At 34.8% G+C, this 20,718-nt stretch overlaps 2 protein-coding genes and 1 non-coding gene across 3 annotated transcripts in view; 2 read left to right on the plus strand and 1 right to left on the minus strand.

Annotated features, from left to right (window-relative positions):
- The window catches only part of LOC114340217 (methionine--tRNA ligase, mitochondrial), a 145,003-nt gene extending 129,837 nt beyond the window's left edge, over positions 1-15,166 (minus strand). The window contains exons 1-2 of the mRNA XM_028290937.2: positions 14,841-15,166; positions 7,467-7,747 (exon numbers count right to left, since the gene is read on the minus strand). Coding sequence (XP_028146738.1) covers positions 7,467-7,747; positions 14,841-14,934 — 375 coding nt within the window. The 5' untranslated portion in view covers positions 14,935-15,166. The remainder of the gene's footprint in view (positions 1-7,466; positions 7,748-14,840) is intronic.
- LOC114340221 (U6atac minor spliceosomal RNA) lies at positions 9,869-9,959 on the plus strand. Its single transcript, XR_003654045.1, has one exon. It is a non-coding gene; the product is annotated as a U6atac minor spliceosomal RNA (small nuclear RNA).
- Positions 10,119-14,704, plus strand: LOC114340218 (glyoxylate reductase/hydroxypyruvate reductase). Its single transcript, XM_028290938.2, has 2 exons — positions 10,119-10,450; positions 13,755-14,704. Exons 1-2 carry the CDS (start codon positions 10,281-10,283, stop codon positions 14,653-14,655), a joined length of 1,071 nt encoding a protein of 356 aa, XP_028146739.1. The 5' UTR covers positions 10,119-10,280; the 3' UTR covers positions 14,656-14,704.
- Positions 15,167-20,718: the final 5,552 nt, after the last annotated feature.

A 20,718-nucleotide genomic window follows, 5' to 3' on the forward strand; every position in this document is an offset into this window, starting at 1 on the left:
GTAATGTATTATTCAAAATTTGTAATTCGCATGAGTGTTCTCTCCAAGAAGACGGTCTAACAATGAACATCAAGAAGACAAAATTTATGAGAATAACTAAAACTCAAAGACATAACGAGAATCTCCTCATAAATGGAACCAATGTTGAACGAGTAGACCAATATGCATATCTTGGAATAATGATCAACTCCACAAATGATTACTTCCAGGAGATTAAAATTAGAATAGAAAAGGCTAGAGCGAATTTTAACAAAATGAAAAAAGTTCTCTGCATAAGAGATCTGAAGTTAGAGCTGAGAGTAAGGTTGGCTACGTGCTACGATTTCTCGACTTTGTTTTATGGAATGGAAGCTTGGACCTTGAATACGGCATCAATGAAAAAACTGGAATCATTCGAGTTGTGGGTGTATAGAAGAATTCTGAAAATATCATAGACAGAACACGTCACAAACAAAGAGGTTCTGAGAAAGATAAATAAAGAAATGGAAGTCTTAAATACAATAAAAAAGCAGAAAATTGGAATATCTCGGATATAATATTACACGTGAAGAGAGATACAACTTGCTACTACTATGCAGGGAAAGATTTAAGGAAACAGAAGTATAAGGAGACGCAAAATATCGTGGCTGCGCAACCTGAAAGAATGGTATGGATGTACATCAAATGAACTTTTTAGAGCAGCCGTCTCCAAAGTCCGAATAGCTATGATGATTGCCGACCTTTGTAGCGGAGATGGCACTTGAAGAAGAAGATGAGTGTGTTGTCTGAAGCCAAACTGCGACTTTAGTACTTATAACTCGTATTTGGTTTGTTTCCTCTGTTGGTATTTGGTTTATGACCCTATCTGCAATTTTGCTTCAAGGTGTCAGTAAGCTTAGTGGTCGCTAATTTTACGGAAATATTCTGTTTTATTTTTCAGGTTTGCGCATCATAGTCACGTATTCTCTTTTCCATCGGGATAGGAAGTGCCTGAATCTTAGTATGTTGTCTCTAAGTAGTGTGAGGTATACTATTGCCTTCCGTATGTTCTTCAGTGCTTTATTTTTTACTTCATCTGACCCTGGTGCGTTATTCGCGGAAATATTTCCGATAAATTCTTTGACTTCCTGTGGAGATATATGTTGGATTTTTATATCTCCGACATCGGTTAATATTTTTTCTTAACTTTCTTTTACCTCTTCAATAAAATCTTCTTGTTCGTGGCAGTCTAGTCTATAATCTTTCTAACCATATTTTCATTACATTTTCATTTTTGTTTTACCTTCGGTAGTGTAGACTATTTAAACAAACCGTTTTTACCATGTAGCGGGGTATTAGTTTCGTTGCTGTCTTTTCTTGCTTTAGGGAATTACTTCTTGTTGATTGGTTATATGTTTTATAAGTCATTGTTTTACTTCGTGATTTAACTTATTAGCCAATTGTTAGTGATTGGAATTACTTCTTGTTGATTGTTATATGTTTTATAAGTCATTGTTTTACTTCATGATTTAACTTATTAGCCTATTCTTCATTTTTTGTTGTAGTAGCTCGTTTTCTTCTCCTAAGATTTTTAGTTCTTGGATCAATATTTGGAGTCTGCCTCTGGTTGGGATTTCTTCTATAGTTGTACTTTCGTTTAAGGCATCCTTAATGAAAGTGTCTTTTATTGAATTTTCGTGTGGCGAGGTAGTGAGACTATTGTTCTGACAATACTCAGTTTGTAGAAATTTGTAAAACGATTCATTACAAATTTTATAAGTATATACACTCACCGGCACAAAATCCCGCCACCCAAAATTTTTGATTAAGTTTGACAATCTGTAACTTTATTATTTGTACTCCGATTTTCAATATTCTTGCATGTGTTTGTAGGTACATGTATTGATATCATTTGGTATTATTCCGATAACAACAAATTTTTTGGCATTATACGGGGGTGAATTAAAGCGTTGTTTTTTCTCCTAACTTTAAAAAATTCTCACTAAGATTTTGTTTTTTGAATTATCCGAATATATCTTTTCTTGTAAGAGCTGTAATTAAAAACACTGCTTTGAAGGTTTATTTAATTCAAAATATCAAACGCATTAAAATTAACAAAACAAAACAAAATTAGCAACAAAACAAAAATATTCAATAGCGGGTATGTCCACCTCTTGCAGCAACGACTGCTCGCAAACTGTTTAGCATCGAATAAAGATGTGTTTTCCTTGCCTGGGGAATAGCCCGATATTCCTCTACCAGGGCCATAACGGGACCAAATTTTCCGGAGGCCTAGGATGACGGCAAACAGCTTTTTTTTATTCATCCCATAAATTCTCAATAGGATTGAGATCTGGGCTGCATGCGGGCCATTCCAATCTTATCAATCCAACCTCTATTTTATGAGTCAATCAATGTTTTTATTTACAAGAAATGGTACAGCTCTTACAAGAAAAAAGATATTCGGATAATTTAAAAAACAAAATGTTGGTGATGCCTCCGGGATAATATGACAGGACTATGAAACAAAATCAGATATTCCATTTTTCCACAGAATTTTTTAAAATTAGGAGAAAATACAACGCTTCCTTTCACCCCTGTATAATGCCGTGCAAGCAAAATTTATTTGTTACCGGAATAATACCAAACAATATCAATACATGTACCGATGTACCTACAAACTGGTGCAAGAATCTTAAAAATCGGAGCACAAAAAATAATAAAGTTATAAATTGTCAAACTTAATCAAAAATTTTGGGTGGCGGATTTTTGTGCTGGTGAGTGTAGATTTTTGCATTTAATTACTGGTCCCTAGATGTATTTCTTAAATGTAACTCGGAATATTTAATCTAAGGTAATAACGAAAACTTCACGAAATAAAGCAAGTTTCAAAAAGTAAACGGAAAGATTATATAACAGAGCAGTGTCAAATTTTTAACGGAAAAACAACATTTTGTCGGAATTCATGTATATTAAATAAGAAGCTAAAGTTGAATAATGTCAACAAAGCCCAAAATCACCGAAAACAGAAAATATTCTGAATAATAAGACTACAAAACGAGCTACTAAAATATGCAGACAGCGTATGGCATTAGCAGCCTGTTGTCCTCTTCGTTCGTTACAAATTATGGCGACAGATTATAATTGATAAATGTCCTTTTGAAGCCTGGTTATTACATTGTGAATGTGTGTATATGTGTGTGTGAGCGTGTAGAATGTATCTTGTACTGAAATTAAATGAAATTTATAATCCGAAAAATCTTATTGAATTATAATATAACGAATCGCCAAAAAAAAGTTAAATAGTAATTTATTTTAAATTATGCTAAGGGAAGATCCATAAACTACGTCGTAGAGAAGAAGGAGGGAGGGACTTTGTTTATTACGATGGTATACGACAGGGGGTGGGGGCCGTGAGTGCACATTCGACGTCGTTTGGTGTAAAGTTCATCCCAAACCCTCATTCAGTGCATTATAGTTTATAAAATTCTGTCTATCGTGATTATACATAGACAATAGAAAAGTATGTATTCGTTGACGGATAGTTGCATACTTACACAATGTTAAGGGCTAAAATTAAAATTGCCATTCTAGGTTAGTATATTTCGACATTTTATCATTGACGTACTAAAAGAAGGGTTTGGGATGAACTATATTTAAATTTGTCGCTATTGTCTCTTAAATATAATTTTTGACTAACTTCTAATTCTTCTGATTATTTTTGTTATGATACATTCGTAAATAAAGTTTTATAGTTAATTTTAAAAAATCCAGAAAAATCATTGGATTTAAAAAAAAAACACTGAAAAGAGGGGTCATCAGTTGCAATTGCATCGTCGACATGAGTGCTTGACTGCAAATCACACTTTATGACGAATGGGAGGTAGGGTATTACAAAAGTCTAAATTTTTACGTAGTCTATGTATATTCTCTAAACAAGAATCATCAAATTTTGAGGATCACATTTATTAGATACAAGACTAAGGGTAAGAACAGAACATTTAAGGTCGAGGTGGAGGTGTAGGTCGCGGTGGATGCCACTAGTTAAGTCGCGGTCGATGTCGACAGCATGTAGCAAGGAGGTCACCTGCGCTGTCAGTCGACAAAAAGACTGTGTTTTGCGATGTTGTGTCACTCAAGTGATGATAATGATGAAATGTCAGCTGTAAATAATCAGATCCTCCTTCATATTTCAAAAATTTAGAGACAGCAGGAGCAGAGCAGAGCAGCAAAGAGCAGAGACAGCAAGAGCTGACAAGACAAGGCTGGCCTGCTCGGTGCGGACGCGGTGCTGACTCGGTGCGGATATGTGTGTCACGACCTTTATTCGGTCTCTCATAGCATTTCCTGTAATTATTTTGAGTATTATCAGAAATTTTACAGAGTATTCTTTAGGAAAATACAAGAAAAAATAAACAAACGCTCATATAGTATTCATACGCTCTAATAACTGAAACAATAGAGACAAGCTCTTCAGCAAGAAGGTTTAAAACTTGTTGGATAAAAACAGAATATTTGGAATGTTCATTTAAAAATGCAGTTACTACAAATAAAATGATATCTTTGGATGGTGAAATGATTGTGAAAAGTAATAGTTTTAAGTGTCTAGGATCGATATTACAGAATAATATGGAAATAGATGGAGATAGATGCAGCATAATTATTAGGGTCAGAAAAATTCCAATGACGCTGAAGGGAAAATTCTATAAAACAATCATTATACTATCTATTATTTACAGAACTAAATATTGGAAAGGTAAAAAGAACAAGGAATGTATATGGCGGAAATGAGAATGCTTAGATGGATGAATGGGGCAACAAAAAAGAGTGAAATTTAAAATGAATATATTAGGTCAAGTGTATGGGGTGGCACCACCAACTGATGCCAAAATGGGAGAGCATCGGTTAAGATAGCAAGAGATAACTAGCAAATTAGCACAGGCAATAATCTGTGTATCAATCAAGTGAATGAGGTACTTTAAGATAAACAAATTACCAGAAATACAAAGAAGAGAATATATAACACATTGGTAAGTAGTGTAATAACTATTGGATTGGATAACAAATTGGACTAATTGGATAACAAATATATGAAACAGGTCCAAAATAACAGCAATCGAGATGGAGAAAAGAAGCTGCAGAGTAACAACGCTGGCAGTCGAACAAGACATACATATTTTGGTATGGACACGTAAGCAGAGAAGATCGTACAAGATGGATATCACAGATTTCGGATTGGAGCTCAATAGGAGAGAGAAAAAGAGGGAGACCCCGAAGGTCATGGGGGGTTGAAATGGACGAGTTCATAGAAAGAACGAGACCTTACAGGTGGAGAAGCGTAATATAGAAGACTCGATAAGTTGGCTGAAAGAAGGAAAATGATGGCAGCAGTAGAAATCCATGTACCTATTTTATCTGAGTTATATATTTTCATATAGTATCTTGATTTCCGGCACAAAAAATATTCTAACATCAAAATGGCTTGCTAAAAATATTTATATTTTCATTTCGTGGCGCATTTCAGTATCTCAATTAATTAGATATTATTCTAGAAATTATGGTCCAATTTCTAACCAATGTATTATGACCAAAGATACAAGAACGTAAACAAATTAAAGTCAAGTTACTAGGAATGAAAGACGACGATGAGAAGCAACGATTAGAACAGAAATACTGGGAAAAAAATAAAGAAGTCAAAAGAAGCGCAAGAAATGACAAAAGATCATACCACAACGGACTCATTAATGAAGCTGAAAATGCGGCAAGAGAAAACGACCTAAAAAAATTGTATGACATCACAAGAACCTTGACAAGAACAAGCCGAAATGGTACCACTAAAATAAAAGATAAAGATGGTGTCGTACTGAAAACAGAACAACAAATTCTTACTAGATGGATGGAATATTTCAAAGAAATTTATGAAGAACAGAATATAATAAACGAAATAGAAGAGGAACCTAACAGACAACCAATGAACATGAACACCGAAGAATTCACCCATGAAGAGATAAAAGATGCACTTAATCAATTAAAAAGAGAAAAAGCTGCCGGAATAGACAATATCCCTGCTGAGTTAATCAAAGCTGACATCGAAACGTCCACTTCTATACTGTACACACTTTTAAATAAAATTTGGAGAACCGAAGAGCTACCCAGAGAATGAACGCAAGGCTTAATTGTAAAAATTCCTAAGAAGGGCGACACATCCAAATGTGAAAATTGGAGGCCAATCACCCTGCTATGCACAACAAGCAAAATAATGACCCGAATCATGCTTGAAAGAATGAAGAAAGAATTTGATAAAGTTATAAGAGAAAACCAAGCTGGATTCCGGGCACGAAGATCCTGCATTGACCACATTTGTACGATGAGAACGATTATAGAGCAATCATTAGAGTGGCAGAATAAGCTATATGTGAACTTTATAGACTTCGAGAAAGCGTTTGATCGTGTAGATCGCAAAGCCTTATGGAAATTGCTAGAGAAATACGGAATGCCTCCCAAGTATATCAGAATTATAAAACTGTTCTACGAAGGGTCCACAGCACGCATAGTCCACGAAGGCAAGCTAACAGAACAAATAGATATTGGTACAGGAGTAAGGCAAGGCTGTGTGCTCTCTCCAACCTTATTCCTGATAGTAATCGACTGGATCATGTCTAAGGCTACTAATAATAAGACTGGAATAAGATGGAATGTTTTTAACCAACTTGAGGACTTGGAATTTGCAGATGACATATGCCTTTTAACAGAAAAAAGACAACACATGCAACGCAAAACTGAAAAAGTAGCAGAGGCAGGGAAGAAGGTCGGACTTAACATAAACGTCAGAAAAACTAAGATAATGAAAATAAATACACCAAGAGAAAACGGAGAATAGGAATAGCTCAAAACGCATTCAATATGCTAAGGAAAATATGGTCTTCACGTCAGATGACAATTAAATCCAAGATAAGATTATTCAACAGCAACGTGAAGACTGTGTTATTATACGGAGCAGAAACTTGGAAAGTGTCAAGAAAATGTATCGGACAGATGCAAGTGTTTATAAATAAATGCCTAAGGAAGATTCTTAACATTTACTGGCCAAACCGCATATCAAACCAAGAATTATGGACAAGAACTAACCAGGTACCTATATCTAAGACAATATGGAAAAGAAAATGGAGTTGGATGGGGCACACACTAAGAAGACCTGATACAGACATAGAGAGGCAAGCCCTAGAATACACACCACATGGCAAGAGAAGACCAGGCAGACCCGTAGAAACGTGGAAAAGAAGTGTGGACAAAGAAATTAATGCTATTGGGAAAACCTGGGCAGAAATAAAGATTAGTGCAAAGGATAGGACAGAATGGAGGCAGACAGTTGACGCCCTATGCTCTGCATGGAGTGAAGAGGAATAAGTAAGTAAGTAAGTATTATGACCAATAAAAGCCTTAAAAAACTTTCAAAGTTAGTTTAAACAACTGTATTTTTGAGTGTTCATAACGCGAAATATACTCACCCAAAATTTCCCCACGGTATTTTTATGGCTATCCTCGCTTGTTCTTATATAATTGGTGCAGCCGATATCGAACTCCGAAACCAATTTTTCAAACTGGGATGAAATTTTATCGCAGTAAACCTTAGCAGAAGTGCCGTTTTTATTAGCAGCTTGTTGAATTTTCGAACCGTGTTCGTCCGTACCTGTTGAAAATTTTATTAAAGATCCCTTTCGATACATCTGCTGCCATCTTTGAGCAGCGTCCGCTATTAAGGAACTGTAGAGGTGGCCTATGTGGGGACCTAAAACAAAATGAAGGGCTCTCAATATGGTCGCTGTACCTGCAAAACCTGACGAAAATTTTTCGAGATACATAGATTGACAGATTTCATAAAGGACGAAGAGGTCTAAAAAACTGCCGTTTTGTGTTATTGTTTTCATATTGTTTCAAGAAAAAGCACCAATGCCTGTGGGAGGGGTGACTCACGCGTTATACATAAAAAATTATAGAAGCTGTAAATTTAAGAGGAAACAGTAGCGATCAACAGGTAGCGAAAACGCGTTCCAAGATTGCGGCAGTAATTTTGAATATTTTTCGAGATATTTGGCACACGTATTCGTAATCTAATAAAGAATGGCGGTACAGAGCCCAATTTGAAAAATATATTAATATGTGGAAATTACTCTGTAATTAAATACAATATTAAAAAAGAGCTGGTACCGCCATTAAGAAGAACAAAAAAATACACTTTCTTCAAATAAACTTTTTTATCCGATACCTAGATTTTGTGTCATTTTCGAACTACTAATGAAATAAAAAATTTTAGTAGTTCCAAAATGACACAAAATCTATGCATCGGATAAAAAAGTTTATTTGAAGAAAGTGTATTTTTTTGTTCTTCTTAATGGCGGTACAGGCTCGTTTTTTTAATATAGTATTTAATTACAGAGTAATTTCCACATATTAATATATTTTTCACATTGGGCTCTGTACCGCCATTCTTAATTATATTACGAATACGTGTGTGCCAAATATCTCGAAAAAGTATTCAAAATTACAGCCGCAATCTTGGAACGCGTTTTTGCTACCTGTTGATCGCCACTGTTTCCTCTTAATATTACAAAAATCTTTATAATATATGGTTTTTTGTGTAAGATTTTCTGAATTTTTCAAAGATCAGGTTAATCGGGATCGCGGCCGATCCGAGTTATCGAAAATTCGGGTTAGCCGGAGAAAATGGTAATAATTATTAAAATATGGTATGCTTACAGATAAACTCCGTTATAATTGGCACACAGACACTTGTAAACCACGTTCGCGTTCCACACATACAAAGCGTCGTCGAGAGTCTCATTTTTAGCTTTCTTAGCTTTGCACCGATTGTCCAAACTGTCTTTTGTTATCATTTTGAAACAAAAACAACATTTTAAGTTTTATTGCCATTACGTAGACAAAAAATCACGCAAACACAACAAAATCTGAATATATTTACGCGGAACGAACAATGCGACTTTACTACACACACACAATACTGTCTCGCAACGAGAACGAACTTATGTTATTTAATAAGAGTGAAGACTAAGACCATTGTTTGAAAAATAATTTTTAATAGTCTTTTCTTAACAATGCTAGACAGTTTCAAGTAAATAAAGGATCCTACAGATGCCTGTTGGTTTCGATAACACGAGAATGAGCGTTGTCTGCCATGCCAGTCATTTTTACTAAGGTATATTATGTATCAAATTACACAAATACGCATTATCTCTCATTGTATAATGTGTTTGACATTGAAAATTGAAACGAATGAACTACATAGGAATTCGCTAAAGCGACAAATTTTTACGAAGAAAGTTTATTATGATAAATAAAATTAGCCTGAAAAATATAAGATATTATAGTATTCGAACAATATGTTTATAAGGAAAGATAAAAGAAAATATTTTAAGATGTTGAAAAGAAATTGGAAAATCCAGCATAAAGGACATACATTTTTATTGTTGTAATGTTTGTCTGATAAAAATCGGTCCGGGTTAGCCGGACTTCCGGGTCATCGGGGGCCGACTTATCGGGGTTCCACTGTATTTTAAAAAACAACTACATAATTTTGCAGTTATGTAATTTGTTTAATAAAAACTTAAACACCCACTTCTTGAGTAGAACTTTTTGGTATGTTATTAATTACCTACACTCATGAATTTATAAAAAGTTCTATTTTGTAACATTTTTTCCGCAAGTAAAAACAACATTAACTGCACTATAAACCATAATGATGATTACAGCTTACTAATTTTTCGATTTACGTACACTTCGATATGTGACCGACAGATGGCAGCACACGACAATGTGCATCGTCGAGCTTATACTTCGCCACTACGATTTTTGATAAAATAAGTACATATACCCGTAATTTAAAACGCAAAGTGTGTTGTATGAAAGGAGAGAAGTTTAGCACTCCCCTTGACAAGGATGGAATAACACAAATACGGTTAAGGCACACTTAACCACAATTTTTTTAAAGATAATTAAAAAATAAAAAAAATAAATACAGAAAAGAATGTTTTAAATATTTTTCTAATAATGTGTAATGACATAACTTTTTAAAGGATAAAATCTTATTTTGGATTAATAAATGTATTAAATTTACTTTAATTCGTTATGCATATAAGGGTTGCATTATAATTTTTTTGTAATATTATGTATGTTACATTTATGGCAGTGTGTGAATAGGCAGTGGATATGATCGGTTGTTAAAAAATTGTTTGGATTAAAATAAGCGAAATTTATCCAAACAGATAAGGAAGGTCAATTACAAAACTGGTAAAAGTAATTTCAAAATGGCGTATAATATAGGAAATCTTTGCAAGGTGTTTGCGCGTTCCAGCCAGAACACAAGTACAGTATTGAGAAACATTCCATACCGGTATTTTGTAACAGATATGTCGAAACCCTCAGTTTATATTACCCGACAGGTTAATAAAGAAGCGGTGGATTTATTGAAAGAACAGTGAGTATAAAATAATCTATTTTTTTAAATGAAATTTGTAGTAAAAATGTTTCAAATCATGCACAAAAATTTGGACCATGAAAGATGTCAATGATCGATCAGCTGGCGACAGGGCCGGACTGACCTGAATTGACAAATAAAAATATTAATATGTAATAGTAGTAAAATACGGAATTAAAATCGTTGTTTAAAACAGTAGATTTTAAAGTTGAAAAATAAAACATCATGGTTTAGGTAGATTACTTTTTAAACTTCTTCTCGTTGTCCTTATGCCCTATGAGAGCGTCGGACCATTTTTTAAACTTCTAAAATCGTTTTATTACGATGGGAACATGCAACTGAAGTAAACGAGTATGGTAATCGAACTCCTTGAAAAAAATTAGAAACCTAAATCGAAAAAATACATAAAAAACTACAAGTAAAATATGTCACGGATAAAACCAAAAGAGCTTAATTTGTAAATATGTAGGTATCTTTGACGGAAGGTGATGAAACGATGAAAGATATGAAAAGAAATATAAGGAAAGCTAGTATTAGAAATGAAAAGAAAAATCGTATTATTAAGTATATGACATCTTAAAAATAAATATAAATAATATTTCGTAATTGTTTTATTGACTATCAATACATATACTGCTGGCCAGCTAAGGGGCCGTTCAAGTATTACGTAACGTAGGTTGGGGAGGGGGGTCAAAAATCTTCAAAAATTGCGTTACGCAATAGTTAAACGCCCATTAGAATGCGTTACGTAGGGGGGAGGGGTCAAAAATCTTCAAAAATCGCGTTACGTAATACTTGAACGCTCCCTAAGAAGAACTAACACCTATTCTCGGCTCGTCAGTAATATTCGAAAATACTAAGTATGAGCTATGTTTGTTCTTCCTCATTGGTGATTAGTATATCAGTTCACATTTTCTCTCAGCAATTAATTTATATGTAAATATATAAGGTTTGTTCCAACACGACCGAGAACCGTCACGAAACGGTAACGCTTCTGCGCAGTAAACAAAATCCGTTCCAACAAAAATATGATAGTCATCGGATCGTCCCTCCCACTGTTCCAACAAGAATTGTGATCTTTCGGTGACGGTTTCGTGATGATCATTTGAGTAATCGGGCAAATGCATAATGTGCTGGTTGGACTGACTTGCGCACTAGGATTTAATTCTTTAAAGTTTTTGAGCCTTTGATCGACTAAAAGCACACAAGCTGTCACCAACAAAAATGACAAATATATGATTACCGTCATGGGACGATAACTGGGCGATACAATTACGAACATGCGCACAACCAACGGTACAAGTAGTTTCGTGACGGTTTCTGGACCGTCCAAAAGTTCATTTTGGAACAAACCTATAATTACATTCAAAAATGTTGCATATTTTATCTTCAATCGGTATTGACATTGATGTTTTGTTTATTTTTTATCTTTGAAATATTATGTATCTTTTTATTCATGAATGTGTTGTGCTGGAATGTTTTGCCCATATTACAATTTATTAGAGATAAAAGAATGCTTGGACATGGTCTTTATAGCTGGAGAAGCAAGAATGTCACAATAAACTAACTAACATTCCATAGTATGCAAAGTGTGCTTTGGCGACTTACAATGTTTGGTTTCTTGGTATTGAAATGTCAGTTGGAGTTGAAATATATGTCAGTTGGATAGTTTTACTTTTTTATTCTACTTCGGATTATTTTGCTTTTGATTCAATTTTCTTGCTAATATGCCACATGTAAGCGAGTTAGTGTGTGTTACAATTGTTACTTTAGCCAATGACGGTTACAGATAAGAAGATATTGCGCGGAGACTGCGTACCTATCCATCAATAGACTGTTTCTAGTATAGCAAAGTGATGCAATGAGACTGGAGAATACAAACAGCGACCTGGTCAAGGACGAAAAAGATTTATACGCCGAGAGATAACCAATATTTAAGACTTCAATATTTTCGAACTCGCACACTTACAGCTCCCAATCTCAAAAATGACTTACTGATCACAATGCAAGTTAATGTAAGTGCCAAAACAATGCACAAAAGATCTTTATACGTCAAAGTGCGGAGAGACTCCATAGCTTTTAACGACCTGACATAATTTAAAAGTGCCAAAACAGTGACTAGAAGACGTAAAGAGGTTCGTTTAAATCCAAAACGGCCTGCCAGAGTTCCACGGCCGAAGTCCAACGGTTTGCAATTTGCAAGAGCTCATGTTAACTGGAAGAACATCAATGAGGAAGAGTTCTTTTCATAGGTCAAACACGAAAACAATTATGGAAGCCAGATGTACGTCGTCGCATACGGCAGTATACAGCAGGCCTGGGGAACGTTTCGCAGAATGTAATGGTGTACACGATGTTAGCTTTGGTGTCGGTTCCATTATGCTATGTGGCATTAGTTGGGAGAGTAGTATAGAGCTTATTGAGGTGAATATTCGAATGAATGCTGACTGGTACATACGTAACATCCTTGATAACTTTGTACTAAAGCATGATAATGCCCGTGCACATGCCGCAGGAACACTCATACAATATCTTGAGGATGTTGGGATTGAAGATGTATGGGGCATCCTAAAACGACGTATATGAGCAAGAAATTCAGCTCCAAACTCGATAGCAGAATTAAGAATTGCTGCACAGGAGGAATGGCATCGACTTCCGCACGAAACCATCCAAGACCATCTGCGAAGCATGCTTGGAAGGATGCAGGCTATTGCTAGGGTTAAAGGAGGTACTCAGTACTAAATTGTTACAATTTTGTCTTAAAAAAGTGTTCTATTATCGTTATTGTTCCTCATTATAATTAAATGATTTAAGCGAAATCAGACTATTGCATCAATTTCTCTACAAATTTGTTGTAGCTCTTCAATATGTAAGTTACTTGACAATGGATATACGTAGAATGGTCCAGCACAACTTGTTTAACAATAAAAAGTACAAAACTTTTCAAAAGGAAAAACTATACTTCAAAAAGAGACTCAAAATAAAAGATGCAATATTTTTGTCGGTTATGGCGCGTCCGCATTGGTAAATTTTTCATGCGTACCAACTGTTCGTCGCCAATATTTGCGTGTTCAAAGTAAATTGTGCTAGTTGGGACGTGTTCGTCGCATAATTCGGACACAAGAATTTTCGACGCACACGCTCCGTCGGTTATCGTTTTCGAGCGAAGATCAAATGATCTGAGCACGGCGTCCTCACTGGTAAAAATTTGCGACGAACCATTAGTTCAATACGCACGAAAAATTTACCAATGCGGACGCGCCATTAGTATTTAATTTGAGATGAATGAATATTTTTGTTTTAGTTGTCAAGTAACATCATGGACAGGTGAAGGTCCAGTACCCAGAGAAGAACTCCTTAAGAATATAGAAAATAAAGATGCCCTGTTCTGCATGTTGACTGATAAGATAGACGCGCCTGTATTAGACAAAGCTGGAAAGAACTTAAAAGTCGTAGCCACAATGTCTGTAGGTTACGATCATTTAGATACAAAAGAAATCAAGAAGCGAAACATAAAAATGGGATATACTCCTGATACTCTGACGGATGCTACTGCTGAACTAGCTGTAGCACTATTGCTAGCCACTAGTAGAAGACTATTGGAAGCTAACAAAGAAGCTAAAACTGGAGGTTGGCATGCATGGTCGCCATTTTGGATGTGTGGGCCAGGCTTAAAAGATTCCACAGTTGGTATTGTTGGATTTGGAAGAATAGGACAACAAATTGCTAGAATTCTTAAAGCCTTTAATCCTAAAAAGATTATTTACTACAATAGATCTGAGAGAAAAGAAGCTACAGAAATCGGAGCTGAACGTGTATCATTTGATGAACTTTTATCACAGAGTGACTTTATTAGTGTTAGTGCTGCGCTTACACCAGATACCCATAACATGTTTAATGAAGAAGCGTTCAGAAAAATGAAATCTACAGCAGTTTTTATTAATACTAGTAGAGGAGGGTTAGTTGACCAAGATGCTCTAGTTGCTGCTCTTCAGAATAAAGTAATATGGGGAGCTGGATTAGATGTAATGACTCCTGAACCTTTACCTCTTGATCATCCATTATTTAAACTGAAAAACTGCGTTATTTTGCCCCATATTGGAAGCGCTGCTATTGAAACTAGGAATGAAATGGGGGTAGTAACTGCCAAGAATATAATCGCTGCCCTTAACGGCGTAAAATTACCATTTGAATTGATTGTGTAAACCTGTGTATTAATGAAATTTGTTATTTATAAAGCATGACACATATGAATTAGTATTTTTATTCAAAGTATCTCTTATATTATTTACACTTTATTTTCCTTAATACGGCACTGCGAAAGCGGGTGATACCTGAATTAATGTCAAATGTCAAACAAATATAAATAATAAAAGTTTGGTTAACTTACTTGCATTAACATAATAAATAGGTGTAGTAAAAAAATGTATGCTCTTTGCATCTGTTGTAAATCTTCTAATGGACAGAATCCCCCTCGAGCACATTTTACGTAATGTTTTTGGGGTAAAACTACTGATTGTATCCTGTGGACACTGTTTTATAAAATATCACAAAATATTAGGTATTGATGTAACAAAAATTTAGAATTATATTTTTCTCATTTTTAAAATAATACCGGCTTCTTTCTGTTGTCAATGTATATTAATTAATTTTATAAAAATTTATTTATTTAAATATGAATTTCTCACATGGTATTCATAGGTTGGTATAACTGAAGACGTGAGACGTGATTGAAAGTTACACATTGTTGCCATATTGAATATAGTCTTGAATTATAATATTTTCGATTACAGATTATGAATTTAGATAATCTTATTTTTTACTTGAAATTTGCTAATAAGTACGAAGCCTGCTGCACTCAAAAATTATATTAAATCTTAAAATTGTGAAAAGTGTGTACAGTAAGTAAGAGGAAATATTTGAATAGAAATGAAGGGAGGTTCTAAACATTTAAACGCCAGGTGCAAACAGTAGCGAGCAACAGGTAGCAACAAACGCGTTCCAAGATTGTGGCTCTAATTTTGAATATTTTGTCGAGATATTTGGCACACATATTCGTAATATAATAAAGAATGGCGGTACAGAGCCCAATTTCAGAAATATGTTAGTATGTGGAAATTACTCTATAACTAAATAAATTATTGAAACAAGGAGCCTGTACCGCCATTAAGAAAGACAAAAAAATAAAGTTTTTTATCCCGTGCGTAGATTTTGTGTCACATTGGAACTACTAAAAATCGATTTTTTTATAACAAGAAATCGAACGTCACTGACTTGGCAACATTTCGCGCCTATGTGTATAAAAATTATTGTTTTTGATAGTATAAACCATAGAGTTAAATATTAGCATAGAGAGAGTGTCATTCAGAGCGAAGTGACGACAAAGCTGCTACAGTTGTCCTCCTCTTCCGTGCCTATATTCACACTGAATGTGATTATAGATTCTCGATACAATATGTTAGAAGGAGATGCAGCAAACCAGTCCCAGAGATCTTGTCGTCAGGAAGCGCGGAAGGTAGGCTCCCTCTATGTTAATATATACCTCTATGGTATAAACGTCACTGTCAGTGTCGAATTACCGACGCACTGTTGCCTCACTTTTGAAAGTTCGCAGAACTTTCGCAATCTTGAACCGCGTTTGTTGCTACCTGTTGATCGCTACTGTGTGCTCTTAGTGTGTATTCCATTGATAAAGGTACCAACTTAAAATTTAAAGTCCACTTTAACTTTATTATGAAGTCCAGTCTTAAACTTTTACTAAAAACCTTAGCTCTACAATTCAGGCCGTATAACATGATTGCAGTTTTCCCTAATATTTAAAACTTTAGTTTCTAAATAATCTGAAAAGATTAACCTCTCTTTCCTATATACACTCACCGACAAAAATATTGCATATTTTGAAATTAACGTGTGAAATAAAAATTTTTTGTGCTGCCCCCAATGTCATAGAAATAGGATTTGTGATTTCTTTTCCGAATGCGTTGTTTTATTGTATCATATAAATGGTATAATCGAATTTAAATTTAATATGGGCTATGTGGTGGCCTATATAATTTTTAAATTGAATCTCATCTGGATAAATATTCACTATTCTACAGACATTATGACCTGCGTCATGATGCTTCTTCTTCTTAACGTGCCCTATCAAGTCCCCTTGACGTTGGCGATTAACATGGCGAAACTGTCTCTGTCTCGAGCTATTCTAAATAGGTGTTGTGCTTTCTTTATTCCTGTCCACTCCCGGATATTCTTCAACCAAGAGGCCTGCTTTCTACCAATTCCTCTGCGTCCTTCGATTTTACCCATCATAATAAGTTGAAGAATATTATACCGGTCTCCCCTTACTACGTGTCCAAAATAGGCCATCTTTCTATATTTGATGTTATCAAGCAGCTCACGGGTAGCATTTGCTCTCTTAAGGACTGCCACATTTGTCAGCATAGCCGTCCATGGTATTTTTAGAATACGTCTGTGCAGCCACATTTCAAAGGCCTCCAAACGGTTAATGGTGGATATTTTTAATGTCCATGCTTCGACACCATACAAGAGGACTGACCAAATGTAGCATTTAATCATGCGCTTTCGAAGTTGAAGTTGCAAGGTATCATTACAGAAGAATGACCTCATTTTTAAAAATGTCGTGCGGGCTATCTCGATTCTACATTTTATCTCTTTATCTGGATCTAGTTGTTCAGTAATATGGCAACCAAGATATTTAAAACTGGGTACTCTTTGAATCATATGACCATCAACATATAACCGTGAATCTTGATGGGCCAAACGGCTAAATACCATGTACTTTGTTTTTGAACAGTTTATATTTAGGCCAAACTCTCTTTCCACTCTGTCAATGGCATTTAAAAGGTGTTGTAATCCATTCATATCATCACTTAAAATAACTGTATCGTCTGCATATCTGATTGTATTTATCAGAATTCCATTAACCTTCACACCCCATTCCAAATTATGCAGCGCTTCCTTAAATATTCTATCTGAATACAAATTGAACAACAGTGGGGACAGTATACAACCCTGTCTGACGCCTCTTTGTATTTTGCATATTTCTGTTGATTTTCCATTTATGCAAGCTGTCGCTGTTTGACGCCAGTATAATTTTTCTATGATTCGTACATCTTGACTATCAACTCCTTTATCCTTTAGTATTTTAATTAATTTGTGATGTTGTACTCGATCAAAGGCCTTCTCATAGTCAATAAATACAGCAAAGACGTCTTTCCTTTGATCTCGGCATTTCTGCAATAACACATTTAGTGCAAAGAGTGCGTCCCGGGTTCACAGTCCATTTCTGAAGCCAAATTGTGTTTCATCCTGGTCTTCTTCACATTTATCTCTGATTCTACTGTGGATGATACGTAGAAAGATTTTCAAGGTGTGGCTCATAAGGCTTATCATTCTATAGTCGCTACAGTTTTTCGGACGTTATTTTTTTGGTAGGGTTATGAATTCGGACTTTAACCAATCTTCAGGGATATCACCAGTCGAATAAACATCATTGAAAAGTTTGACTAGTATTCCAATGTTTTCCTCATTTATGAGCTTTAACATTTCTGTAGGTATGTTGTCGGGACCAACGGCTTTATTGTTTTTTGCCAATTTTATAGCATGTTGTATTTCTGATTTTAGTATTTCTGGTCCTTCACCTTCATCTAAAGTGTCCAGTTCTTCTGGTCTATCATCATTATACAGTTCATTTATATAATTATACCAGGTAGTTCGGATTTCGTGTTCGTCTATTATCATTTTTGATGATGCATTAACACGAATTTGTTATCCAATATGGCTGGCAAAACATGATCTTATAAAATCTTTTTAATGTACATATCAGCTGTCATTCATCCAATCACCTCCACAAGTTCGGACTCTTCTTTCCCCAAAATACGACTCCATAGCACTATGCCGCCACCACCAAAATTAACACTCTGTATGAGGTTACATCTGGCATACCGTTTACCATATAGAAACAAGATTTACAAAACTTCGTTTACAGATGAGTTGGCGAGCAGTATGTCAGTTGTAACCTCATACAGAGTGTTAGTTTTGGTGGTGGCGGCATAGTGCTACAAAGCGGTATTGCTTTGAAATACCAAACACGTGGAAGTGACTAGGAAAATGCCAACTGATATGTACAATGAAAACATTTTAGAAGATCATGGCTTTATTTTAACACAACGAGAAACCGTCCATGTAACGATCACCGTCCTGCGCAGTAAACAAAATAACCCATGGAACGCACGATTTACAGACAGAGAACGCATGGAACGTATTAATTTATGGTAACGTGACCGTTACATGAAGGTTCTTCATTGTGTTGGACAAAACCTCATGTTTTTCCATTTGAAAGCCATATATTGGATGTGACATATTCCTACTAATGCACTTCTTCATGCCGTTCACATAGTGAATACTAACTTTGATGAGATTCAATTTAAAAATTAGACTGGTCAGCATTAAGCCTAGATCAGATTTAAATCCGATTATAGCATATATATGATACCTATAGATGTATACCGATATACATTTAGTGTACCTAAATAAACACATTTACAGCCAGAGACTGGATGAAGTAAGGAGAAGGGGCAGGCCCAGGGCACGATTTAAGGACCAGGTGGAAGACGGTTTGCGAGTGTTAGGAGTACGAAATTGAGAAACCAAGGCAAAGGATAGGAAGGGATGGAAGCTGATTCTGGAACAGGCCAAGAGCCACCATGGGTTATTGGCCATGAACACGGAAGACTGAACATTTAATTCTGGTTAAAACTAATTTAGTCCAGTCTTTCACGGTTTTTGCTCTAAATTTTAAAGAACCGCTTGGATTGACATGAAATTTGGCATACGTATAGCTTACATGTCAAAGACAAAAAGTGATATTGTGCCGATGTGTGCTTTTGCCCTGGGGGCGACTTTCACCCCCTCTTGGAGGTGAAAAAATATATGTCCAAAATAAGTCCGGAAATGGGTAAACTGACTAATTTTAAGTAACTTTTGTTCTATAGAGCTTTTTCGCCAAGTCAACACTTTTCGAGTTATTTGCGAGTGAATATGTTCATTTTTCAACAAAATAACCACATTTTTAGACGGTTTTTCGTAAATAACTTAAAAAGTAAGTATTTTGTCGAAAAACGTTCTTAGCAAAAATATAGCTCATAAAAAAGTAAAAAAAAATGGTGTACGCGTTAGGTCTCTGGATCTTGTAGAACCAGAGTTATAGCCAATGAAAAATAGATTCATATTCACCAAATTTCAAATAGAATATTTCGACGTAAAATATCCAAAAAATTAAGCACTTTTTGGGAAAAACCCATTATAACTTTTTTAAAGTGTTAAAAAGTTTCTAGCTTTAAATTTAAGCAAGTTACGCTCAAAATAAAGTTGGACCCTTTTGTTTTTGCAAAAAAAAAATCTGGAAGACCACCCCCTAATTAGCAACTTAAATGAAATTAATCGTTACCACTCCTCAAATTATTTTACTTATGTTGTGTTTATATGATCTGTAAGTTTCATCGATTTAAAGTGCTTATTTTTGAAAAAATTTGGTTTCAAAGTAAAATTTTTAAAAATTTAAATTTTGAAAAAGATGTTTTTTTTCAAAATAACTTAAAAGTTGTTAGAGATACCAAAAATCTCGAAAAGCAAAAAAATCCAGATTTGCTTTTCTGAATATCATGTATTTTTTTGTTTTTCTCTTAGACAAAAATTGATTGAGATTTGGTGTTTCTAAATTTGCATACATTCGTGATCAGTGACTCGTTCAACCCCTTTTAAATACAGCCCTTTCAATAATAAGGACTTTGATTCGATGAAACTTACAGATCATATAAACAATATATATACGAGACAAGAAATTTGTGAAGTCGTAACGATTAAGTTCATTTAAGATACTCATTAGGGGGTGATTTTCTCGATTTTTTTACCAAAACCAAAAGGGACTAACTTTGTTTTAAGCGTAATTTGTTTAATTTTGATGCTAGAATTTTTTTATAAAACAAAAAGAAGCTTTTTTAAACAATTTAAATAAGTTGTAATGAGCTTTCCCCGAAATGTGCTTCATTTTTGGTTATTTCACGTTAAAGTATTCCATTTGGAATTTGACGAATATGAACCTATATTTCATTAGCTATAACTCTGCTTGTACTAGGTGTAGAGGCGTGATATATACACCATTTTTTTTTTAATTTTTATAGGCTATATTTTTGCTAAGAATATTTTTTCGATAAAATACTTACTATTTGAGTTATTTGCGAAAAACC

This window comes from Diabrotica virgifera, chromosome 2 (genome assembly GCF_917563875.1).
Source record: "Diabrotica virgifera virgifera chromosome 2, PGI_DIABVI_V3a".
NCBI lineage: Eukaryota > Metazoa > Arthropoda > Insecta > Coleoptera > Chrysomelidae > Diabrotica > Diabrotica virgifera.